Source organism: Lonchura striata, chromosome 6 (assembly GCF_046129695.1).
Source record: "Lonchura striata isolate bLonStr1 chromosome 6, bLonStr1.mat, whole genome shotgun sequence".
NCBI classification, from domain to species: domain Eukaryota; kingdom Metazoa; phylum Chordata; class Aves; order Passeriformes; family Estrildidae; genus Lonchura; species Lonchura striata.
The window spans coordinates 16,831,906-16,858,667 of NC_134608.1; the positions used below are offsets into that span (position 1 = coordinate 16,831,906).

Sequence of the window (26,762 nt, forward strand, 5' to 3'; positions counted from 1 at the left end):
ATAAAAGCAATTTGACTAAAAGGCAAATTACAATATCTGAATTTTGTGTTGTTATGCTTTTAATAACACTGGGAATGAAAAGTAAATTACTTGAAACACTGAACAAGATAATTTATGCTTGTCATAATGTTACAATAGCTGTAATGGTCTAAGGATGATGGAAGCAAAACAAGATTTGTTGGAAGTAGTATTTATTACATTGAGGATATAGCTGGGAAATACACAATTAAAAGCTTCTTAGTGTAAGCCTGGGTCTGTTCCTAGTCAATTCAATAGAAACTGCAAATCTTAAAAAAAATTCTGTTTCAGCTGATGATCAAAACCAAGCAAAACTTCAGAAAGCACCTGTCTCTATTATATGTGAACACACACGAAGCAGATAATTGTTTTGAAATTCTGTTATGTAAACAACTCTCCCAATGCCCACAGTCAATGTCATGTTTGTATTTAACAGATCTATTTATAGAACAGCCAGTAGTTTTACTTTTGCCCAAATTTGATTTCTGACTTTGTGAACTTGTAATTTCTGGAGATTAACATGTGCTAGATCCAGAAGAGTGCAATGCATGTAAAAGCAAATTCCTGTGGCTTCACTGACTGCTCATTTCTGTGGATGAAAATAATTAATTGTACAAGTCTGCACTATGACCCAAGGATGTGGAGTGAGACACTTGAATTATTCGAATTCATGTTGTGTGTAGCTACACCACATCTCTGCAAAACTTGTTATTTCTGTCAATAGGCTGTATCCTTATTTTGTGAAAAGTAAGTAGCAATTGGTGAGATTTTTCTCCCCCAGTAGGGTAAAGTAGGTGGGCCTTTTTGCTGCTTTTTCAGTGAAAATCAGTCATGGCTGCAGCTTTGTAAGATGTATGTAAGTTTGTGGAATTGCTGTGTCACGTTTGTGTGATGTAGCGTTTGATATAGATACACAGTACCACTGGAATTGTTTCAGCTAGTGTTTTTATTCTAGCCAAATGTTGGAAATCCATTAATTTTCTCAAAACATAGGGCATAATCTGTGTACCTTTCTTTCGCTCTGTTTTTGACTAAGGCACAGCCGAGTCCTGGGCGGTGGCCCTTGTTCTGGAGCACGGTGTGGATGCCCAGCCGGCTGCTGGCAGAGACCAGGGCGCGAGCACCAAACGGGAAAGCGCCATTAAATGGACTAAAACCCTGCGGGCGAGCGGGATCATGGTTCCCAGGTGGGCGAGGAGGTGACCAGCGACGTGCAGCAACTCACTCTGCGTTACCTTTTGTGGACGGGGAAAGTTAGCAGAGGCGTGTGGTCGGTGTGGAGAAGCAACCAGCGGACCGTGCCACCGCCGCCCCTCGTGTGAGCGAGCGGCTCCTCAAGGGCCGGTTCCAGCGGCACCTCCAGGGCGCGGCTCTCGCCTGCGGGGCCCCGCTCTCCCCGTCCCCCCGCGGTGCCGGCAGCGCTGTCCGGCGGCGGCGGCCGAGCGCTCCCCCGGCCCGGCCGAGCGCTCCCCCGGCCCCGCCGCGCTCCCGCCCGGCCCCGCCGCCGGCCCCGCCCCGCGCCGCGCCGCCGCCAGGGGGCGCCGCTCCGGCGCTGCCGGGGCCGCCGGCGCGGCGCGGCCGCGGCGCTCGAGTTCCGCCGCTGCCGGGGCCGCCGCCGCCCGGACCCGCCTCCCCCTGCCCGCCCCGGCCCCTTCCCCCGCCGGGGCCCTTCGGCCCGACCATGGCCACCAGGAAGGCGGGCTCGCGGCTGGAGACGGAGATCGAGCGGTGCCGCTCCGAGTGCCAGTGGGAGCGGATTCCCGAGCTCGTCAAGCAGCTCTCGGCCAAGCTCATCGCGAACGGTGCGGCGCGGGGCGGGCGGCGGGGGCCCGGCAGGTGCAGCCGGGCGGGCCGGCGAGAGGGGCCTGCGGAGCCCGGGGAGGCGGCGGGCAGCGGCCGGGGCGGCCCGGCCGCGCGGGAGCGGCGCGGAGGGAGGCGGGAGCCGCCCCGGGCCCGGCCGAGGCTCCGCGCACATCGCCCCGGGGCCCCGCGGAGCCGGGGCCGCGCTCCGGCCCTGCGCGCCCGCCCGCGGCGCGGAGCCGCCGCTGTTTACCACGAGCGCTGCAGTTTGCAGGCGCACATGCCGACAGTGTGCATAAAGCCCGAATGTCCTTCTGTGACTGACAGAGGGTCTGTGCACAGCGTGTTGTGTGAGGGCTGCCGTCCTTTCGCTTAAAAGCAATATAGTGCAGCTTCATTTATTTTGTTGTAAGGCCTATAAATATTTTGCTTGTTCTCTTAATTCTTATGTCACAAACTTCTGTATGTTTGTGTGAAGGAGGCGAAAAGCAGTCCTTTATTCTGAGGCATGGAAGTATGTAATGAACGAGGGAGATACAGGGAAGTTCTCTTTGGCGTGGATACCTTAATTTTGTGTGAGAAAAAATATGGGGATAGCGTGTGTCTCTCTGGGCTCACTCATCTGCTTGAGGTGGACCTAGGGGTATTTTCAGAGAGCAATCAAGTCTGTGAAGATGGGGTGAATTCAGAGGTGATAAGTTAACAGAGAGGATGTGGCATAACATTGACATCACTGGAAGTTTGTTGTGAAAGCAGTGATAGCTTTGCATGTTTAGATGGGGAAGAAAACTGCACAATTCAGCTCTACAGAAATACAAATAAAAGAGGGAAAGCCTGACTCAAAGAAGAGAAAATAATTTAAGAATAAATGGGTAGTAGATAACCTTTATGTGTGTTTGCTCGAAGAACAACTGAGTGGTGTTCCTGACGCTGGTGTTATGCTAGCTAAAAATAAACATGAGTGAAAAGATGGAAGGTATGCTTAGTTTCAGGACATGCATCATTGAATGATAGACTATAACCTAGTTAGAGATAACTTCAAGCAAAGGCAAATATGTTTTTGCTGTCTAGTTGGGAAGCATGATCTTCATAGTTTCAAGATGTACTTAGGTATTTCAGACAGGCAGGGAGAGCTAGGCAGATGTTATTGACAGTTTGACTTAAATTTCTCTAACCTGTGTATGTTTTACCTAGCTGAAGCATATCAAGAGAAGATTATGCAATCTGCATAACTTTACAGTTCAGTGGTTTTCCTGTGAAAGCATCTTCTAGATTCTGTACCAGTCAAAATACAAATTATTGAAGCATTTGTTGATCTTTGAAACATGGGAAAGTGTCATATGCAGCTTTTATCTCTTTTTGACTGCATGTGAAGGATTAAGTCAATGTGCCTGACTTCCAAGCCTGGCTAACTGAGAACATAAACAGGAAATTAATTGATCATATGGGACTCTTCTGTATTGGAGTAACACAGGAGGAGAGTAATTTATTTAATGAAATGCCTTCACCTGCTGTTGAGAGTGTGGAGAACTGGTAGTTTGTGTTCCAAATCCAGGTGTACCTAACAGTTTGCAGGCCAAGGTTATCAGCTAGTGAGATTACCAAGGAGAGGCAGTGCTTCTGTTCCACCCGTGAAGAGAGATGTGAACTGAAAGGCACTCTGATGCATATCCCTATTGTTACTTAATCTGAAGTAATTAACTTAAAAGTTCGGTACCCTGAACTTTACTGCATCCTTCTGTACTGACGTTCAGTTTTGACTTGGGAGTGGATAACCAAAATCTGTTTTTTTGCTGAATGTGTAACAATATGTCATAGGAATGATTTAAAAGCATGGGGAAGAGGGAGAGGGAAGAGCATCTTTATTTTAACCATGTATTGGTGTGTAGGGAATTGGCTTCAACTCTTGAATGCTGGAGCATTTTAACAGAGGATATCGACATTGCTAGGAGTAGTGTTTATTGCATTTGGAACACAGATGGGAATGAATCCTTTTTGGAAGCTCTCTTGTAATCTCTTCAATCTTGGACTATTGCAAAAGAATAGACTTATTTTACTAGGACTCAGTTACAGCTCCTTTTTGGAATTGGGATTAGACAACTTGATAAAAAGTTTAATGGTCCAAGTTATTATTTGGACTGTTTTGCATTAGCAAATTCCCATCTCTTGAAGCTTGCGGCCTAAATAAGATGAAGGAAGAAGCAGCAATGACAGCTCCCAGGACAAAGGTCTGTGTGAATATACAAAGCAGTAAATGTACTTCTGATGAAATGCAGCACTTGAGAGGTGCAGTATTTTGAGTGGACTTGATTATTGTATTGTTTATGCTGTTTAGTTCTGCTGATGGATCCCTAACAGAAGTCTGTGTATAAAACCTGGCAGTGGATCAAATATCAATTACAGTTTAGGTAGGATTTTGGATGCATAAATATGACCCTACAACAAATTTCTATGTCTGATTGATTGTATTTGAAAGGTCTTTTGAGCTTGCTGAGCTTTAAGTAAAAGAGAGAAGAGAAATATTGATGAATTGCTATTCTGTATGCAATAATTACAATGTGGATCACAGATAATGTGTATTCTGTGTCAAGCCTGTGACTTGCATTGCTTTTCATAATGGATAAATAGATAGATGGATGAAAAAAGGGTCTTTAACCTGACTCAGATTTTGTTAGCCACTTAGCCTGTTTGTATTGTATTTCTCTACTTCAGAACCAGGACTCAGTAGCAGTAATGAGATTCATGCCATGTAACACAAATCTTGGTCTGAGCTCTTGCTTAATCAGTATTCTGCTAAAAGATTGGGTTAAAACTGTTATGTGCAAGGTTCTGAATTAGCCTTGGCTAGAAGCACATGCCCACCCAGCTGCTCAGTCTTTACCCAGCCCCTTCTTTAAAGGGGTAGGGGCAAAAGGTAGAGTAAGATTGTAGCTTCAAATAAACACAGGAAAATCACTTACTAGTTACTGCTCTGGGCAAAATGGGCTTGATTTGGAGTAACTGAATTTAATTTGTTGCCAGTTAAAATGTAGTCGGATACTAAGACAGAAAGACAGACGTGAAAGGAACACTTTTTCTCTCCCCTTTCCCAGGCTGAACTTCACTCCTGTGCCCCTCCCCAGGTGGTGTGGGGGGAAAAGGGATCATGGTGCAAGATAGTTTCTGTCTGCCTCTCCTTCTTTCTCACGTTTTTCCTCTGCTCCAGCATAACTCCCCACTGACAGTGGTCCTGCTTTGGAACAGGTTCTCCATGTGGTACAGTTCCTTCAGGGCATATCCACCTTGGCATATCCACTCCCTGGCAGTGGAGCACCTCCGTCCCTCTCCTTCTCTGACGTTGATGTTGGTTTTTTCTGGTGTTTCTCACTCCTTTTGTTCTCTTTTATTTAGTTCTGTGGCATTTTCTGCCCTTTCTTAAATACACTTTCCCAGAGGTGTTGTCAGTTGTGCTGAGGGGCTCAGCTGTGTCTGGCTGTGGTACTGTTGGAGCCAGCTGGGCCTGGGGCAGGGCAACCCAGCCTTTTCCCACTGGAGCTACTCCTGCAGCCCCTCTGCTGCCAGCACCTTGCCGGTTATAACCAGTACAGCAGGATTTTCAACAATGGTAGCAGCTGGCAAAGAAACCATTGTGCTGCCCTGAAGGTCACAAAGATGCAGTCCTTGGAGAGTCTGTAGCTCTGCTCGAGTGTTTGGTGTTCACATCCTGAGTATCAGCTCTTGAATGGAACTGAGAAACACCCCAAGTTCTTAGAAATAAAATCTTAGAGCAGTTTTCACTAATGAAACTTCGTGAGTGTTCCCAAATGGTTTAGCTGACTTAAAAAGGTTCGCTCTAAGAAAGTGAACTGAAGACATTTTCATTGCTGGTTGAATTTTGTCTAACATTGCAAATGAACACCATGATGGTGAAGCACGGTCATGACAGTTAATGCACGCTTTGAGTACATAATTGCTTGCTCACAGAGTATTGGAAGAGGTTTAAATACTAAATCCTGAATATCTGAAATGAATCTGAATGTATTTTAAAGTGCTTCCAGAACTGAGAAATACAACTGAAAGCTAACAATCACATTGCAAAGCTGATTGCAAGGCTGTCATGTATTTTTGATGAAACAGTAGCATCTCATAGGAAATGTCTACAATGGACTTCAGTATGAAGGTTGTATCTGCTCAGGGCATTTTTCAGGACATCTGTATTCTCGTGTTTTCTTTCCTTCCTTTGGAAACAAAATGAGGAAACCTTAGGTTGGTTCAGTAGCCAGCTGAATGGATAAAACAAAGGATCCATGAATTTCCATGGGTGTTTCCGGCCATTCATTCTTGCTGTAATTGGAACGTGACCTTGCTCAAGTTCAGTGAGATGGATGGCTCTGTTTGGAAAAGCACTGAGGGGGCGAATTTTTATAGTTCAGATGAGGTAGAATAATGTAGTTCTGTGGAAACCTTAGCCGGTGTGAAATATTGCATTACTGTGGGCAGAGAATGCATGCCCAGGAAGTTCATGGATCTATATGCTACCAAGAGCATTGTGACATTGCCATGAAAATAGAACATTACCTAAAGGTATCAAGTTTGCTCATGGAAATACACCAATATTGTAACACAATGGTTTCTTTACCTAGTGAATTTCTTACTACTTTTGCTATCCCATTTCTGTTTGATTTGTCTTGGCTGGGATCTCTTCTCTGACTGCCTTTCCTCTCAACACCTTGTTTCTGTAGTCTTCTAATAGACCTAGCCTCACATTTAGCCTGGCAGAGTAATGGAACAGAGAGGAGTTAGGAGCAGAATAGCAAACCCAAGGGATTATGAATTATTTTGCATGTCTAATTTTGTTTGTCACCCTCTATACTGCTCCCTTATCTTGATATAAGTAGGACCTAAAAATAGAAACATCTTATCAGTTTTCATCTGTTTTGCAGCCTTGTGAAATACAAGACCTCAGATGTATGGTTAAAGCTTATCCTCAGAATACACAAGGGATTTCTAAACCTCTTAGGACTCATGCCCTACTTAGAAGGTGTTTACCAAATTTGTTCGTTTTTATACATTCAGTTTGTAGTGTGATTTGTATATGGAAAGCTTTCCTAAGAGATTGACATCTCTACCAGAAAAGTTTGCAGACCATGTGATATGCCTTTTTGCATGTCCGCCAAAGCAGAAGTGCAGGACTCTTAATTTGTTATCTTCTTTGCTTTTCTTCTATTGCATTCACTGTCACATTTACAGAACAAGATTACTAAGGACAGAAATTTTTCTGAACGAATAACAAAGGTGGTGACAGTACTTAGTTGTGTTGTCTTATTTTTGACTGACAGCTTTGTTTCTTCAGATAGCCAGGGGTGTTACAACAGTGTAAGTGATGATGTGGATCATCTGCTTGTACTCACACTGCATGTTCATCTGGAATAGAAAATGCTAGCATGAGATTTCACAAGTAACCAAGCTGGTCTGACACCTCACTGCTGTTACATAGAGTAGTTCTTTCTTCCTGCCTTTAATCAAGCTACTTCTTCTCTGTGCAGTTTCTCCTGGTTATGTGTTCCTGGCCTTTCCCTTGTGTTAATGAATACCAGAGGTGGGAATTACTTGCTTGGCCAGCAGAAAACTCTGTGCTTCTTGTTCTGGAGCCTTCTGTGTCTGCTGGCTTGCCAAGCTCATTTGCTGGGATCTGAGTAGTGTAACAGCTGGTGGAAAGAACAGTAGCAGCAGCTAGTGGAGGGCAAAGGTGAGGGGAACTGTGAGGAAGCATGTAGTTGGTCTTAGTGGAATGAAAGAAATATTTTGGATATTTGGGGCTTATAACTGATTACATTTATAAGGATATTTCTATATACTATGAATGTAATTGTTTTAGAAATTGGACATCTCTTGTAGTAATGTTAGGTTGATTGCACTTTTGCCTTGTTTAAAAGTTACAAGAAATGGTACCCAGATTTATCTGTGAATAGATACTGGTATGTATGTATTATAGCTGCTCTCATTTCCTTTAAAATAACTTCAAGGGTTGAAAGTTAGGATTAACTTTTCTATAGGGAAATAAATTTATAGGCATAAACTCAGGATCATTGATACCACTTTATTTGTGTTTGATTTGCATGGTAGTAAAGAAGGGGGCAGAAGGTCCCTAACTTAACAAATATGAGCTGTTCTCCTTCCATACCAAATCTGGGCCATTCCTCCTCCCCACAAATCTGTCTTTTTAAGAATAAAATATTAGAATTTATTGGTTCAGTTCTTCACAGTTTTCTCTACATTGACTGCTGTTTAATTTGAGCTGATAAGAAGTGGCTGAAGATAATAACTTTGTAAAAAGCCAAGTGGCAAGATTCTGAGATAAATTGGAGGAAGTAAGGATATCTGGCTAATAGTGTGAGGTGAGTTGCCAGACCTTTAATAATTGGAGAGCATTTGATCTCTTCTCCAGGCTGTGGAGGAAGATGCTGAATCTGGGCGTTTCTCTGGTGTTAGCAAATGTGTGGCAGAATGGATGGTGGCAGTTTTTAATAGCTGCTCTGATCAGCAATGTTATCAGTTGCTCAGGAGTTACTTCAGGAGGCATTGCATGAATTTCTGCAAGTTCCTACCCCACTGATGACCTGTGTGATTGGTATGATTCCACTCAAATTTGTATGCATAAGCCAAAATTCTTTACTATAATCTCAAATGATCTAGAGTTGTAAATTGTGCTTCTTTAACAAAAAGTAGCTTGGAAATACCTTTTATTTCTAGAATTCTGTATGCAGCTCATCTGAGACCAAGAACTTGGTTTATCTTCATAAAACTTTTGCACAGGCAACCAAGATATGAAAACAACAACAGCTTACAGGCCCACCCATATTTTTCTGCAGTTAATTATATGAACAAGTTGTAGTTCATCTTTTAAGTATGCCTTATCTCAAACTCAGATTTGCATGGGCTTAGCTTGCAGCTACACTTCTGTTTTTCTTTTTACTATTTAATTGCAGTCTCTTTACCTTAATGGGAAGAAAATGGTGTTTCAATGGTGTTAATTAAGGCTTTAAAGGGACTGCATTAGAGCTCGGTTTAAGGAAAGGCAGAATAGGGACCTGTTGTTTTTAGAGCAGCTGGTAGAATCAAAATAAACACACAAAAAATGAACTCCACCAAAACACCAACCAACCAAGTTGCCAAAAGGTACTTTTTGTCTTAACACTCGTAGTTATGTACCTGAGGCAACTATCTCTGAGACTGACAGATTTAGGGTACTGTATTTCAATAATTTACTTGAGGCTTCTGAGGTTGACCTGGAGAGCTAAGAGGAGGAGATGGAAATGGTAGAGAACTGCAAGATCTTGCCTTCTGGGGAACAGAGTCTCGTCTGTGTGCTTTCATCTGAGCTTTGGGTCACCCCAAAGATGAGAAATCTCTCTTTGGACCTGGCAGTTAATTTAGGGATTTAATTTTTTGTCAGTCATTTTCTTTATCTTTTTGTGACAACAAAATTTGGATTCTATTGTCATCATCTCTCAAATTTGCACTGTGCTGCAATATAGTTGCACTGGTAGAGAATGGACAAGAGCCACTGTCCTTATGGCATGGCTTGGTTTTTGCCTTCTATCTAATTGTCTCTAGTATTTTATTGCTGTTGGTAGTAGCAACAGGAAAACTGTTTTGTCCTTTGAGAAATAAATCATGTCAAGAAGCAAGATTGGAATGAATTCCTAGCTATCAGAGCATGTGCTTTTCCTGTTCTCCCGGTCATTCTTTGATCTTTGTAACCTAAACAAAACATACATGGGAACAAGCTAAATTTTGATGATTCTTCCTCAGTGTGGTTGATAGAATTGTTTCCAGTTAAACACTCAAAGATGATGGTGGTCCTGTTTCCCACACTTTGTGTTCCCAGTCTTGGGTATGGCATGCATTCTTATTTATTGGTTTAACATTGTATTTGACTGAAGGGGCCAAGTTTTATTCAACTGTAAGCCTGTCGATATTCTAGATGATACATTGTGATTTCCCTGGCTTGATTATTTACTGTTCTGATGGCCTTAACATAAATTTGGTGAGCTTAAATATAAAAAAAAATAGTTTGAAACAGTTTTCTGTTCTTAATATGTGTAATCACAAAATAAATTTCAGTAGTAGTAGTACTTTGAAAGTAAATTTGCCTATGCATAAATAGATTGGAAAGTCTGTAATATTTTTCTTCAAAGCAAGTTTTGGCTGTCAAGCAGGAAAATTGTATAGATACTATATAGCTGCAAAGTAAAAAGGTGCCATGCCCACTGTGTACTTAAGAGGCAGAGAAATGACTGTATATAATTAAAGGTGTTAGTGAGCAAAATTAAATTTCTTTGAACAGCTGACTCTGTATTTTCTGCTTCTGGTTTTACATGTATGACATCTGCATCAGTGTGAAACCTTTCTACCAGTAGAGCTTGTTGGGCCGCACATATTCTGCTGTCTCATGTCTTCCGGACAAGATCCTGGGCAACCTGCTCTAGCTGATATTGCTTGGATTAGGGGTATTGGACTAGATGATCTCCAGAGGTCCCTTCCAACCTCAGCCATCCTCTGATGCTGTGGATTCTTGATAAGTAGTCAGTGATGGAATCATAAGTGACATCTGTGTATATATGTATATTGTTTTTCTTGTTTTTAATATAAACCTTGTAGAAATCTAAGAACAGTTTTAACATTCATTTTAATTTAAGTATCTCCTGGTCCAGATTTACTGAGTGCTGAGTACAAAGTTGAATGAGTACTTGGAGTCTTGTACTGATATTCCTCTTCAAGCCAATGCTCTCACTCACAGTTTGATACATTGTGAACAAAGCAAGTGTGCTTTAAGTGCATAGTCAACTTGTTCCTGGGTAAAAAACCATGTGTTTCATGCTTTTTCTGCCAGATGAATATGAAATCAGTTCTGGATCCAGGATTTCCAGATTCTCCTCTGGAAGAAAGCTTAATTTTTGAATGGCCTTCTTAATAAATGTTCTGTGGGAGGCTACAACATTTTTCTTGTTTTCAGCTGTTTTGCAGAAACCTCACTCTGAAATTGTTGTCTGGTTACTATATAGAGTAATTGACCCCTTTGGGATCCTTCTTGCTACATACCACTCCTAAATAAAATTCCTTCGGTGTTTTTGTTTGTTTGTTTGTTTAAAGTTGTGCACAATGATATTCCAAATATATAGGATGTCTGAGGGAACAGTCATCAGAAAATACTGCAGCATGCAGTCCTTCAGGTACTCTGAGCCTTCAGTTTTACCTTGAGACAGACTAAGAGTTTTAAGTTTTAGGGATTGAGTAGGAATAGTTTCTTTTCTCAGTCCCAGGCTAGTTTCCCTCTGGGGAGGCTTGAAGCACCAGGAGGGAGTTTACAAAGCAAATCTCAACTTCCTGGAATTCACACATCAATATGCCTTCCCTTTAGGATCCTGGGAACCTCATACTTGTCCTCTTTAATCCTTGTCCCTTTCTTACCCTGATTTTTTTTAAATATTACTTTTTAAAAAATAATCCCGAGTTAGGACTTCAGTTTTTCAATTTTTTTCTTTCTGGGCTCCAGGACAGAGCAGTTGAAGCAGCAGCATCTTCTATTCTTACAACTCCATACTTCATCTAATTAATCTTACTTGATGCAATGTCTTAATTTGAGACTAATGATAATCATGATCTTTAGACTTCAATGCATTTGGACAGTTGGGCTTTTTAAGAGTCTAAAATAAGTTACCTGAAATATTTAAGATTTTGGTGAAGAGTGGGTGAAATGATGCAACATGTGATATAACACGTTTCTAGATTTATCTGCTTACTTACAAGGAAAGATTAAAGTTTGTTTGGCCAGTCAGATTCTGTAGGTATTTTGCTCTGTATTTCCTATTCCTAAATACATCCTATTCAAATTCAGATCCCCAGGGCCTGAGTATGAGGTTGAGCATATTTAGTTAAATCTTTGTGGTAGGAGATTTTATCCTAATTATGCACTTTTTTCTTGCAGCTGTGTAATTCAGAGGAATGGGAAATGAAATACTAAAAATACTTCTTTTAATCTATGCCATTTGGCATATAAGGAAGAAGGAGTGCTTTTCTCCATAGTTTTTCTTGCTGTAGATGTTGAGCTGTTGAGGGAGGTTCCATAAACAACACGTAAGTATTGTTAGCACAGGATCATTCTTGCCAGTGTATCACAACAGTATGATATGGATGTTTAATTGCAGAGAAACATCTGGTGCATGGGGAGTTGTTAACAGGAGCAGGGTTGTTGATGGTTATTGCTGGTTGTGATAGCTGTTGTTATCCAGGAGGTGTGTTTCCTTTATAACTTCCAAGTATTTCTTTCTGAAAAAAGCAATTATCAGACTCTTAAAATTTTTTCTGCATTAATAATAGGAACCCTTGAGAAACCACATATACAGTAGTGATGATCTGAACAAACATCAGTGTTTTGCTTTGGTTTTTATCTGAACTACCACGGAAAAAGTAATACTTTACCAGAACAATTATTTTCATTAGTTCTATTGAGACCACGTCATCATTCACTCTAATGTATCTTGGTGTATTCTGAAATCAAACTTTTAAAGTCACTTCTTGGAGTGAATTCTGAAGGCAAGAGAGAGCTCCTAATCTGTATTCTGCTATGCTCTTTTTTTTTTTTTTTTTTTTTTTGTAGCTGTATGCAATGTTGCCATTCTTTTCTTTCTCTCTCCTTCTCACTAATCTTACTTTTAGAAAGGAATTTAGATCTAGATATTCCTCTCACCTAGTCTGCTAACAACCCCTGGATTCTTCAACAAGTGCCTGGAGGCTGTGGTAATATTCATCAGAAAGATGACTATTTTGCATTTTAGCATGTGATTCAATGAATGGTTCAAGATAGACCACGGTTTTAACCTAGGTAAATATTAGTATTACAAGTAATCTTCATCATTCTTGACCAAGGATAAAAGAAGACTAATGCTCTATTTTAATTCTGTTTTTGTGTGTGTTACTTTTTCAGATCCTTATACTGTGGTGAAGAATTTGCTTCAAAAAGCAGATATTAAAAATAAAGTACCAAAGTGGCTTTCATGATGATATTTTTAGAGACTATTTGCAAAGGCACATCATTGTGTGCTTTTTCCTATCCCCTGTTTATGCCAGCCTGTATTCTTATTTTGAAGATGATTCATATTGATCCATATTGCAAAGATGAATAGTTATATCTACACAAGGCTCTTGTAAAGCCATTTTGTACAAATGTCTAAACTTTCTCTAAGCTGAAAGAAAACAGTGTCTGAAGTGTCTGTGTTTTTTGTTGTTGTTTTGAATGCTAGGAGAACTGGGCCTTTCACCTAAAGCATCTTTGCATTTGTTTTGGAGCTCCAAGGTGCTCGGAGCTGTCTTTGATTACAGGCAGAGGACATCCTATTAGTCAGGCTTTGGTTTCAGTGATACTGTGATGTTGCAGAAGCAGATGGGCAAGTTAGGCTCTTCTTGTCCAAAATGGTTCTGCAATGCAGTTGTGATGTAAGTCATCAAATACCGCCTAAATCTGCTAATTAATTGTTGTTGCTGAATTCTTCAGCAGAGAAATAGATGAATAAGAGGGAGTCTCCTTTTAATCAAGCCATAACTGAGTGAATTTTCTGAAAGTGGAATATTGGATTTCATGGTAGTGAAACTGTTTTTGAACAGTTTTTCTTCTGAAACATCTGTTTAGATTGGCTGAAGGAACATTAAACTTCATGTTATAAACTTAACACAATTAATTTAATTTTGTCTCTGTAAAGTGTCTAATAGAAGACTATCCTCTAGATCATTCATACTCTGCTGAAAGAAAAAGAAAATCAATTTCTTCTCAAACAGTTCTACGTTATTTCAGGTTGTCTTAAGGGATAGCTATAACTAATGGAAAACTCTGCTAGAGCTATGGCTTCATAAATGGTTTCCTTCAGAAATGTCCATGTAATTGGAATTTTGTTACAAACATCACTGAATGTCATTCTTACTGACACAGAATGGTTGACGCATAAAACCAACGCTTTGTTACTAAAGTACTTGCTCAATAATAATTTGATTTAAAAGTTTGTTGCCAATATCTGGCCCTGTTTGACTGACTTAGTAGATGAGAGACTCAGTAAATAAGGAAATTCTGCTTTGCAGTGGCTTTTATAGTTTGCAGTCTGTGAGCTGTTGTTTTCAAGCGTTAGTCATCAGCAGCTGCACCAGTGCAGCACTTCTGTCATGAAAGCCAGTCTGACAAGGAACTCTGCCTCTCTGTCTCTCATGGTGCTGTGCCTCATGATCTACAACAGTGGTGCAGGGACAGGGTGAGCTGTGCTGTGTAAGAATGACCTGGAACAGCAGCTTTGGTTTTGCTGCTCGGTCAGGTCTGTGTGTAAGTTGCAGCTGCTGTTTTCTCCCATGTTTCCTTTGAAGGAAAGTATGGGCAATACATGTCACTGCACTGTGACTGTCTCTAGCTTTGTGTGGATCATCAGCTTCTCTGAGTGGCATCAAGGATGGGAGCAAAATACCTGGGTCCTATAGACTACTTTGATTCTCATCTTAAGGTGCCAGGATAGTTTCAGAGTATGTGCCAGTTTGAACTTAAGGCTTTGTTCCTGCTTGTGTCCTGTCTTTAGAAACATAAAATTTTTAAAGTTTTCAAGTCATTATCAGACAGGTAAAGCTTATCTTAGGGTCAAGGGGAGAGGATGGAAGAGGAAAAAGAGAGGATAAATTAAATTTTCGAGAGGTGGCTTCTTGTTTCTCTCCTCTCCTCTTCCTTTCCCCCTTGTGAGAAATTCTGCTATGTGTAAGAGAGGAATAATCTTATAAACTTTCTGTAGAGTGCTAGATCTATGTCTATCCCTGTCTTGTTCTATTGTGGCCTCACAAATGGGTGAGAATTTGGTCTTCTAAAATTGGTGTTCCTCTTTCTGTGGCGTAGCTGATATGGCTACAGTTTGCTCTTGCATGTGCCAGCGCTGTTTGGTTGCTTTTCCCCATTACTAACAGAGATAATTTCAGTCAGCACTTTGTTTTACAAATCCTCATGCCTCAAGGTATGTGTTTTCGTACCTAGCAGTGAGACGTTTCTTTTTATTTGGTGCCTGACCTGTTCTTTGCCTCATGTGTTGTAAGAATCCAAACTAGTTGTTTCACATGCTTCCTTGACAGTTTTGCAGTTTATATAAATAAAACATATCTGGCAGCTGGTGCTGTTCTTAGCTCAGCAGTACAGTTGTTCTTACCTCTTTCTCCATAGTGATAGATCTACTATATTTAACTTAATTAAAGAAATGCTTGTTACAAGAGTGTGGACCAGAACAATTTTTAGGACCTACTTAAGGAGTTGCATACAAGAGGGAAAGGTCCACGTGATGCTTTCTTCTTTGGCACTCCTGAATTTCTGCTATTTGAAGTGTTAAAGAATGTCAGTGATAGACCTCACTCTTTTCACTGTGAACAGCCTTGGTGGTATTTCAGCTCCTGAGCCAAAGCACTTGTTTTAGAGTGTCATTTTGATTCTTTGCTCTGTTTGACAATCTTGTTTCCTCGACCATCTTTGGAAATGGAGCTTGCTCAGTGGAGCATTAAACTGAATAAAAGGAAAGAGAAATGTTACTTGTTAAATGAAATACTTTGGTTTCCATGAGTACAGATCAGAGAGAAAGTATCAACTTGCAAATCCCTTGAAATGTAAAGCAACCAGTTTCACATATTTCCACCCTTTTTAAAAGTTGCCACTTAGCTTTAAAAGTACAATTAATAAAATTAATTTTCATTGTTCTTCTCCCAGGTGGAACATTATCATGCTGACCTAAAGTATTATTTTCAAATTTCACTCCTGTTTGTTAATCCACTTTTTAAAGGGTCTCATAAACAAGAATTGTTTACTCAGAACAAGACTGTAGTGTCTTCTGAATATTATGAGTAAAATACCTATCCTGAAAGGACCTGCCAGGGACTGACTCTTTGAAAGGCAATTAACTGCATACAGTGAACTGAAGTTCAGTTTTGTAAGTTTGGAGTGGGCCTCTGATCTCTGAGAGCCCTTCATAAAGACCATGTTAAACTCCTTGAACCAAACTAACCTGCCTTGAATTGCTGTACAGAATTAGATGTCTTTTTTCTGCATGCTGTTTAAACTCTTTGATTTCCAGAAAGATGGAATAATTGCAGAAAGTGCAGTCCTCCAGAGTGTTCTGCTTAAGCTATCTTTGAGCAGGATAATGTTGGTCATAATATCTGATTTTACTGTTTGTTTGTAATAATACTGTGGCTGTAGTAATGAAATGTGGGATTTGGAGTAAGTCTGTAACAAAGGAGATTTGGGTTGAAATATCATGTTTAGATTTGGTCACTTTAATTTCTTGTTTAGTTTGCAGCTTGAACCTGAAGCTACACAAGCTGTTGATTTTTTATCAGTTATGCTATGGTTTCTGTACCATTTGTGCTTTTTAGTATATGTATCAGAGGTTGTGTAATATTGATGGAAATAACTCTGTTTGATGGAAATGTCTCATGAAATGAAGCATTATGCCTCAAAGGGGAATGCAAATGATAGCCTGTGTCAGAGTAGGAAAGAGCTGGCCAAGGCTATTGCCTGGACACTTGTATTTTGAAGGTCCTTGTGATGGAGGGTGATTCTTGGTGACTGGAAGAAGGTACATGTGGCCATTTGCAACAAGCGTCCAGGGACTGGAAGTTGATCAGCCTAACCTTAGGCTCTGAGAAGATTAGGAATTATGTCCTGGTAGGATAAGGAGGTGATTTGGATCAGTTGACATGGGTTTATCAAGGACAAACCAACCATAAGCTTTTGATGAGAAGTGACTGTCTGTATGGATGGAGACAGTGGTTGGAGTCAATGGACAAAAAATGCAACAAGGGAAATGTTGAGTAGATAACAAGCTAAAAAATTCTAGAAGAAGAACAGCCAAATGTTTTGCAGTGTCATCTGGAGGGGGTTTGTAATCTGTGTAATTCTCAAAACTGTATAATCTGTGTATAATCCTGTGCCTTCCCTAATGCTGAAGTATGTGTTTTATTTATTTTTCTTCACTTAGTACATTGAAATATCTTCTGGTTTTCATTTTTGCTGAACAGACTTCAACAAAAGAATGGCAAAACTAGTGTAAATTGCTTCAGACGAGTCTGTGTGGCTGGGGTGGGAAGCAGTCTGGGATTTCTGGCTTGGGCCCTTTCCTAGGGGAATGCAGCTGACAGTGGCTATGGGGGTGGTGGCTGTTGCTGCTAAACCGTGGTGGAGCAGTGGAGGCTGTGTGCAGGGGATTTCAAAGCCTGGTGCTGGTCCCTCCAAGTGCTTATGCTGACAACATCCATTTCCCCTTTCTCTGCTTTTTGCTGACTCTGATAACGTGTTATCCTTGTTTGTTTTCTAAACACAGAATACTCTGTAAGCCATATTAAGTCATAAATGTGCTCAGTCCTCACTTGTTCCCTGCTGCAGCTAATAATGGGTTTCTTGTGCATTACCAAAATATTTCTTATTTGCCATAGAACCTCTCATTCTAGTTCTGTTCAGACATTGTTTGCAAGACATGACTTGGTCTTTTAAAGTCCTAGAAAGGTGATGAACTTTACAGAGCTCTTCTAACTAGAGAAATAACTCAAAACATTTCAGTAAAAGAAGTTTAGTAATCCTGGCTAAGGGTGAGGTAGAAGATTACCAGTTTCTTGAGTTTTGGAAGTCTGCTGGGTGCAGTTTTGCTGGGCAGCCTGGTATTACATTGTACCTTCAGGTCTGAGAAGTGGTGGTAAGCTGTAAGAAATGGGGAGAGGGATGAGAAATGGACTGTCATACTGAAGAATTGGGATGGGTGGAGCCTTGAAAAGGTCTGAGGGAGTCTTAGAGAAGATATGGATGGTGATCACATCACAACACATGGATGGTGAGACATAATGAGGGACATGTAACTTCAAATAAATAATTTAATCCAATATCAGTATTCATATTCGAAACCAGTTTTTTTGGTGAAGTGAGTATCAGAAGTGGGTCTTCTGTTCAGAGAGCTACATGAAGCTTTGGAATCAAGTGTTGCTTTTTTGAGGAGGAAGTGGAGAATACTGACTTCAGGTTAATATTTTAATTGTTTTTATCTTAGAACACAGGAGACTTGATTCTACAGTGAATCAGGCAGGGAAAAGATAAATTGAAAAGTAAAACAAAATATCACATGACGTGATAAAACTGAATACTTAATGCTGTGTTTGCTTTGGCTAGTTTGTGTTTAAAATTCAGGCAATGTTAGTGAAATAAAATTATTTCTAATACTTCCTGTGTTTGTTGTTTTTACAGATGACATGGCAGAGCTTCTTCTTGGGGAATCCAAACTAGAACAATTTTTGAAGGAAAACACTCTTAAACACAGTAATAGTCCCCGGGGCCCCCAGCCAAAGCTGACTGAGGTCAGGAAACATCTCACAGCAGCACTTGATAGGGGTAATCTCAAGGTATGTAAGTAGGCCTGAGCAAGAATGAGAAAAGTTGAAATTGACTGAAGTATTGAGGAAAGGTTCCTTAAATTATATTTGCAGATTCTGAAAGCGAGATTAATACAAGAGAGCATTTTCTGTCAGAACCTTCTAATGTTCAAAACCATTCTGGTCCTTCTTTTACATAACTGTTGTTGGAGCTACTACATCAGTTTACCTCTTCTGTACTCAACATCCATCTTTTTAGAGATCAAAAGAAGCTTCTTTTGCACTCATCTGTAACATTCTGTTTCCAGTGGCTTCTGGGAGTATTAATTTCTCTTTCTTTTCTCTCTTCAATCCCCCATTAATTCTTTTTTTCAAGACATTTATCCTGCCCTGATACTTTGAAATGGTGTGAATTAAATATGTAAGCTGTGGAACATATATCATTAAGTTTTGATGTTATGTTATTTTCAACTGTGCTTTTGTTAGAAAAAGAAGTCGTATGAGGAGCTGTAATGATAGGCTGCCTTTAAATAGTTTTATCACCTGGAAAAGCTGGTTTCAAACTGAGAGGTATTTCTGGTACACGTGTAAATACACATGTGAATATCTAAAATGGCTGGTAATACTTTTCAGTAGCTTGCCAGAATGAGATTTAGTGAATTCCCCATTACTTCAAGCTTCTCAAATATTGCACAAGACAGGATTTTGTTCATTTGTTGCTCTGTTAGAAGAAATATTCTAGGTGTGACAGCATACCTAATAATTATCAGAAAGAATTAGATGTGTTTTCTTAGGGAAAACTCTTCCTTATTTCTCTTCCTTCTAGCCAGAATTCCTACAAGAAGCTAACCTAATAATGGCCAAATTAAACTATGTGGAAGGTGATTACAAAGAAGCTCTGAACACATATGCTAGAGTTGGTGTTGATGACTTGCAACTGACTGCAGTGCCACCATATCGGCTACGGATGATTGCTGAAGCATATTCTACAAAGGGTAAGATTGCTCTTTCCAGTATCATAATGTGGAAGTAGTTTTTTAAAAGTTAATTTATATCTTATCCAAAAATGAAGAATTTTTTAGTTTGAATGTCATCTACGCAGTAGTGGAGTGCCATATTTGTAGATAAAATAAGAGGATGGTTTGAGTCCAAATTATTCCAAGTTTATGATAGTTGACAAGACTTTTACTTCAATTAATATTCTAACTGTGCTGTCACCTGATCAGTTTTTTTGTGTATGCGTTTAAAAGTCCTCCCATATATGTCACAGTAACTGTGGCTAGTTGCTAAAAGTATTATCATTGTTGCCAAAAGTTAAGGGCTAAAAAATGCAGTGCAGTTTTGTGGTGGCTGTGGGTAGAATGGAGAATTTGATTCATAGTGATGCCTTTTACTGAATGCTAAAATGCTCAGCCTAAGCTAGGCTGCATAGCTAAATTGCCACTTAATTCAGAAGAGTATTAATAACATGAGAACTGACTTAAGGCAATGCATCACTTATGCACTTCTATATGTAAATTTTTCTAATATGAATATTGATTTTCTAAAAAAAAAATCAGAAAGTGAAGGTAATTAAAAACTATTTTCTTCTTTACTACTCTAGTATAATGAAAATTGTAATGCTGGCCTCATGTCTTAAGGTGGCAGTGCCACTTCAGTTTAGAAAACTGTAATAGACTTAGGGCTGGTCAGTGTGTTGGGGAAAATGGCAGTTTGTATGCCAGGGGTTTATTAGAATTTATTGAGTGAAGTGTTTGCTTTGGTCTGCTGTGTTTAAGCATGGATTTGGTTGCATATGTACGTTTTGTAATGGCAAGAGGAGTGTCAAAGGCAGCAAAAAAATTGTGAGAGGCTTCTATAGCTTTGACTGACAATTGATCAAGGACTGTTTCTAATGTTAGTCTTGGGAGAGAGTGGCTGTTTTCCACCAACACAGTCCTCCAGTAAATGTTAGACAGGCATGAATCATGTCCTATAGAGATGTCAAAGAAACAAGGGAACCAGCTAGTAGCAGGGTCAAAAGGATGCTTCGTAAGCCTGGTCACTATTTAGATTGAAGTGGCAATGGGAGTATTGAGGGAATTCTTGTATATGATGTAAATCTGCTCCTTTTTCTCAAATAACATCTCTGTGGGCTTTAGAGCAGTGTCTGCTTTGGGTATACTACCAGTCAGGTTTGTGGATTTTGGCTGTTCTTTTTGTTTTGTTTTTTAAATCTATGAGGATGTCTGTTGAATTTGTCATGTTCTTTCCATGGACTTGAACAACTTTAAGAACTTAAACTTGCTTTTATCTCCAAGGAATTTAATTGAATCTTTTCCAGAGTTCAACTCTTCTGGCTCTGTTTTATTTGGCCTCATAAAGATATAAAGCATTTCAAACCACAGTGGCATAAATTTTGCACATAAAATCAGTATTATTAATTTTACTTAATTCAAACATAATGTATTAGAAAATAGAAAAACAGATACCTTTTGTACTCTGGAATTTTTTGTCGGTTCAGATTTTTTTCTAAACCCAGCGTATTTTCTGTCTAGATGTTTGGTTTTTTTTCCTTCTGATTTCAATCTTTATTCTTAAAACATTGAAATCTGTCATATGAGGCTTGATTTATCTTGATGGGACTTCATTACTTTTGTCAGTTCTATTGGTTGACTGGCTGCCAGTTTACCTGTGCAAACTGCTGGGGCTTTTTTGTTGTTTTGTTCATGTCCAGGAACATATTTTTTAGCTACAGTGTTTCCAGTTTGAGTGAAATTACAGGACAGTTTGGGTTGGAAGGGACTTTAAAGATCATCTCATTCTAAGCTTGCTATGGGCAGGGACACCTTCCACTAGGCCAGGTTGCTCAAAGTTCCATCGAGCCTGTCTGGACAGCTTCTCTGGACAGCCTATTTCAGTGCCTCACCACCCTCACAGTAGTCAATTCCTTCCTAACAGCTAGTCTAAACCTGTCCCCTTTCAATTTAAAGCCTTTGTCCCTTGTCCTGTCTCTACATGCTCTTGTTAAATGTCTGCCTCCAGCTTTCTTGCAGGCCCATTTAGGTACTGGAAGATGATTTAAGGTCTGCATAAAGCCTTCTCTTCTCCAGGCTGAGCAGCCCCAACTCTCTCAGAAGATTAACAAAATTTAATTTCCTTTCTTCTTATGGTAGAGGATTGCAAGAATATAGTCTTCTATGTGATCTAGAATGAGGAGGTAATTACAGAGCAGTCTTAAATTTAGTATTCAAAGTCTGGACAGGTTTAGAGTAGCTGACAACTAAAGAGCATATGTTTCTACCCAGTAGTGTACATTTAATTCTCACCCTCTTCCTCATTTCTGGTTGATGTTTTTCTTTCTCCTTTTAAGAGTGACTGTAAACTTTATAGTCTGAATTCAGAGTCTCTTCAGAGGTGACTGTGGCTTGTAGGTATTACCCAACTAAATACAAGTTATTCTTACAGAGATTTTGTGCTTCACTGGGATTTTTATTTCTGTTTGTATGTACAAGGATAACTATATTATAGAAAGTTTATAAAACTGGTCAGAGTATTTGGATTTTATTTCTTTGGCAGTCATAGCACCATATTATTAAGCAGTGAAGGACTGTCCATGCCTGTTTGCAAGCATTGGCCCAGCTGCACCGAAGCAGTGAACCTGCTGAAATTTCCTCATTTGTATCCAGTTCCAGTGGATTTATAGTCTTGTATACTATTGCCTAGTGGTCAAATACTGATGTTCTTACCACTGAGAAAGGCAGAGGGCAGGTAACAAATGGTAGTTTTTAATGGCCTTAAAATTTTTTTCATTATTTAATGTGGGACCATGTCCATGTACTTACCTTTTCACTATGAGGCTTTATTCTGTAACCTCAGAGGTGATGGATTGAGAGGGATGCATGAGTTGACATGTTTCTTCTACAGTTTTTACAGGGTACTTACATGAGCATGTTGCACTGTAACCATAGACAGTTCCACAGCTCACAACAAGCCCTTGGAAATTACCTCATTTCCAAGTCTCCTGTGCCTCTCTGTTCTTCACAGCCAAGGAAGGGTCTGTATGTATGTATGGACACAACAAAGTACACAATGGATTCAGGGGTCAGCCTCAAGCTAAATTTTGCTGGAGTTTTATCTACTGACACCTAAAAGAAGGGGAAGAGGAATAGCAGTAGTGACAATGGTGGGGAGAAAAAATGGAATTGGAACATGGAAGGGAAAACCAGAGAACTAAGCCATTTACTGCCTGTGGTGCACTCATTAATTTTTATTACATAAATGAGTATATGTATGAGTATATTAAATGCTTATATATGTATCTTTAAAATAATGCTTTCAATTCTTTGTGCTGCTTACAGCTTTAATTGAGGACAGTATATTTAGATGACTGTGTATGAGAAGAGGCATAATATGGAATGATAGTAAGTCAAGCCAAGGATTCAAAGACCTTCAAACCCAGCAAGGATGATTAAATGATTGTTATTATTTTCTTGGAAATACCTACTTAGTGAAATGATGCTTCAGCTCTTCCAAATAAAGTTTCATGCTAGTTTGTCAAAATGCAACATTGTAACATTTCAACAAATTTTAAAGAAAATCCTGTCAACTTACCTTTTGAATTTTTTTTTAAAATTTCTATTACATCTGACTGTTTGCAAGCCTCTGGTGTGTAGGGAATCACAGGCTCTCAGTGACCAAGAAGTGCTGGAAGGTGGTTCCTTTCTTTCTGTTGCTCATTCTAGGGAAAGCGCAAAATTGTTAGTGTGGTGATAAAGGAATGGCTGTATTTTATCAGACTGAATAGCTCATGGACAAATTGTTGAGTTTTAATTATTTTCCTGGCTTCTGGCAACAAAAATAACTTCTAGTAGTGATGTCTTGTCCTCTGTCCTGACTCGCAGAAGATGAGGGATGAAAAGATATCTGCTTCTGTGTCCATTAGAACAATGAGGAGGAGACTGTGTGTATGCACGAGGCAAAGTCTCTGAAACTTGCTTAGTATAATTCCAATATTTTCCTGCTTTTCTTCACACTTTTCCTCAATTTTATATGTTAAAAACAGAATTGTAGAAGAAGATTGCTTTCTTTTATGTAGTTTACTTTATGGACTGGCATACCTTTTTAACTTTAAATTTGATATTCTTATGTGTATGCCCATAGAATGCAGTTCTGATTACACCTAGTGTTTTCTTTAAGGAAGGAGCTAATTTTGATGCTGTGCTTCTGAGTAATGATTCTGTATGGGTATGTAGAAGGTGTTGTGTGGGATAGAGTGTTAATAAAATCATAGTTTTTGTATTAAATACATAATTTTTTAAAATTCAGAAAGTTGAACACATGCAGTGGGACATTTAAAATATAGTATAAAACATATATTCAAAAGATGAAGCTTTTCAAATCAGTGGACCACTTAGTTTTGCAAAAACATGAGAATACTTATTTGGATCTGTTGGTTAGCTTTTCCCCCATCTGCTTGTAAATTTATTTGGCACATAAACAGAGGAGAAGCATAAACTAAAACAATTTTCTGTAGCAAAATGCCTATGGCTGGAGTTGCCAGTTTATTTCAAGAGGGTGTGATGAGGGAGAGAAAAATAGGCATAAAAGAATGACATTGCTGAGGAGAAGGGCAGGTTTGCATGACTGTTGTGGCAATGTGTGAGCCTGAGAGCAGATGTATGAAATTGCTGGAGCTGGCTCCCTGAAGCTGTTGCCTGTTGGTCACAGGAGCATGTCATACCTTTAATCTGAAATTTTAAGGAGCAGTAAAAAAAAAAAGCAGATTTTTTTTCTTCTGCCACAAATATAACTTTGATATCAGTACTGGTTACTAGAGATGTCTTATGTGGATTGAGCAAAGCTAAGAAATGACGCTGAGCAGGGGGAGGAGGAATGAAAGACAGTCTTGAGATTGCGGTGGCAAGTCTTGGCTCAAAGTAAAACATGGAGATGTTTTACATTTTTCTGGATGTATTAAATACTTGATTTTTAAGTATCCTCATAGGAAGAACTACTTTCTGATAGGTAGGGAAGGTTCCCTTGTTCCAAAGATTAAGTTTGTCTCTTTAGGGACTATTTGTTTACTTTCTTCCCCAGATCAGTTTAATTTGCAATGCTCAGTTCTGAGATTGAGGAGGATCTTAAACTCATGAAAAATTAAAATAAGACAAGTTATGAATCCATGAAGAAGTAAAGAGTATGTATATCTTTTTCTTTTCATGTTAAGCTTGTGTTACTAGCTCCAACTTTCCCAACTTTCCTGTAAGATCAATCAGAAAAAAAAAATTATGTGCTGTTGCCATACAGAAGCATGTATTTATAATCCATTTTAATGTTGGCTGAAGCTAATAATCCCCTCGGGTTGTGGCCTCTGGGAACAGAACAATTAAGTTTCTGCACGTTTTCAGCACTATATGAATGAGGTAATATACTGGAGAGCATGCATAGGCATTATTCAAATACTGTGCAGGCAGTATCGCCTATGTTTCTGAGCAATTTTGTTTGCTTATGGAAACAGATGAAATGCATGCACAGTGGGATATTGAGGTGTTATTCTGGGGAGAAGCAACTTGTGAGGAACTCTGCAATAGGAAGTTTTTATTTAAACAGGAAATAAGATTATTCAGATTTTAGGCAACATAATTCTGATACTGCTGCCTAAGTCAGAAGACAATTGAAAAAATGAATTTATAATACTTGGCATTACAAATTAATGACCCTTTCTAAAAATGCTTATAGAGGAACATAGCAATTTACAGGTCTGACGTTTCTTAAAGTCTGCAGCTTTGTAAACTTGATTTTAGTAAAGAAAATGTGTTTACAATTAGCATAGTCTATAGATTCATAGACAACCTCAGGTATCTGTCGAGATGACTGTTGCATTACAGTAATGAATTCTTATTAAGTGTGAAGGATGTTGTTTTATAAGTTAGATTGTGACATTACAGCATTTTAGCCTTATTGCTGCAGGTCATTTTACATCTTTATTGCCTACATATTTGTTTGAATAAATGTGTTTACATTTAGATGATGTATGTTGAGGAAGGTGAGGCTGTCTTTACTGCTGCTGACCCATATTCAAATTTAATGTTGCATTTACCAAGTTAAATGATTGGCTATTAATTAGTTCTGTTTACAGAAGCACGGAAATACTCATTAGGTTCAGTGGCAGTGTTAGGTGCATGTGGATTGCTACTTTGCAGTTGGGAAAAGATGCTGCACTTAACTTTAATCATATGCAATTGTAATGGGATCTCGTGCACTGCTAGCCTGTGTCAGCAGACACCAAGCAACTCTTCATGGAAGAATGCTAAATGAAAGCTGGTTTAGTAATTACGCTGGGGATCTCTAGACTCATTAGGCAATGGGTCAAGAACTCAGGTTCCCTCCCTCCTCCTGTCTTGCTGTGCAAATGTTGCAGACTGTCAGTGAGAATTTTGTAGGCTAGGAGGCCTGTGCCATAGGGAGTTCAAATTTTCTCCAGTAAAACTTTTCTTTCCCCAGACTACGTTTATGACATCTGCCCTGCTGGAGTAGGGACTGGGAGGAACCCAAGCATTTGTCCTGCTTTCCTAAGTACAGCTTTTAGCTGTCTTATTTGAAAGCTAAACTTTGAATGAGAAACTTATGTTTCTTATTAAAATAGAATTCTTTAGGACTTGGGCAATTTGGTGGTGTCTTATTCTTAGTTTCTCCCAAATATTTAGAAATTATTCAGAATCCTTCCTTTGACAGAGTGAAGAGAGATTAAAAATATTGGGCTCCAATTAAAAAGTAGTGATTCTGGCCTCTTTTTCTCATGCCACAGGGAGAACAGGTATCACAGTAGAGTTTTGCCTTTTTTCCTTAGAGGTGCTTGTAGGAGCAATCCTGACACTTTACAGCAGAACAGTGTAAATTCTATAGTTAAATAATTTCCTGTCCCCTGAGCAAACAGCTTCCTTGATGCCCATTCCATATACTGGTGTGCAGCATTTCTGCTTTTGGGGAGCATCCACTCACTCCAGGATGTGCAACAATAACTAGTTCTTTTTCCAGCTTTTATCTCTAGTTGGAACTTTTCCAGCCCTGCCACAAGATGTTGGCCTGTTAAAGGGCTATACTGCAGCAAGAATTGGCTGGCATATGATTATTAAGAAACAAATGTATGTTCGAAAAAAATACTGATCTATTTAAAAAATATTGCAAAAGACTGTTTCTTAAGGAAATACAAAGATTGGAATGCATTATATTTAGAGGAAGAGTGTGACCAATTGTTCACAACAGTTGTCTCAGATAATATTAAAAGAAATCCCAAAATATTGTTGTGCTTTTATTGACTGCTTGGAGTACTAAGTAGGTATTCAATTCAGAAAAAGAGGTGAATATTTCTGGGGTTTCTCCCTTTTTAAACTCTGAGAAATTTCAAGACACTTAGAAGCACTAGCATAACTATGGCATTAGAAAACCTGTAGTAATGAAATGACATTGCAGTTTGAGCATGCGTGATAAAATGCTGAAAATTTTGCTTATGTTACTCTGGGTTTAGTCTAGAATGGAATTTAATTCTCTATAAGTAG

General features: G+C 39.3%; 1 protein-coding gene across 3 annotated transcripts in view; it reads left to right on the top strand.

Annotated features, from left to right (window-relative positions):
• Nucleotides 1-1,645: 1,645 nt before the first annotated feature.
• TTC7B (tetratricopeptide repeat domain 7B) overlaps nt 1,646-26,762 on the top strand; it is a 119,983-nt gene continuing 94,866 nt past the window's right edge. For 2 of the 3 annotated variants that reach the window (XM_077783987.1, XM_021531932.2), the window contains exons 1-3: nt 1,646-1,820; nt 18,098-18,252; nt 19,049-19,217. In XM_077783987.1, the coding sequence (XP_077640113.1) occupies nt 1,700-1,820; nt 18,098-18,252; nt 19,049-19,217 (445 nt within the window). In that variant the 5' untranslated portion in view covers nt 1,646-1,699. Of the gene's footprint in view, nt 1,821-18,097; nt 18,253-19,048; nt 19,218-26,762 lie in introns of those variants that run through there. The other variant, XM_021531933.2, reaches the window with a different exon arrangement.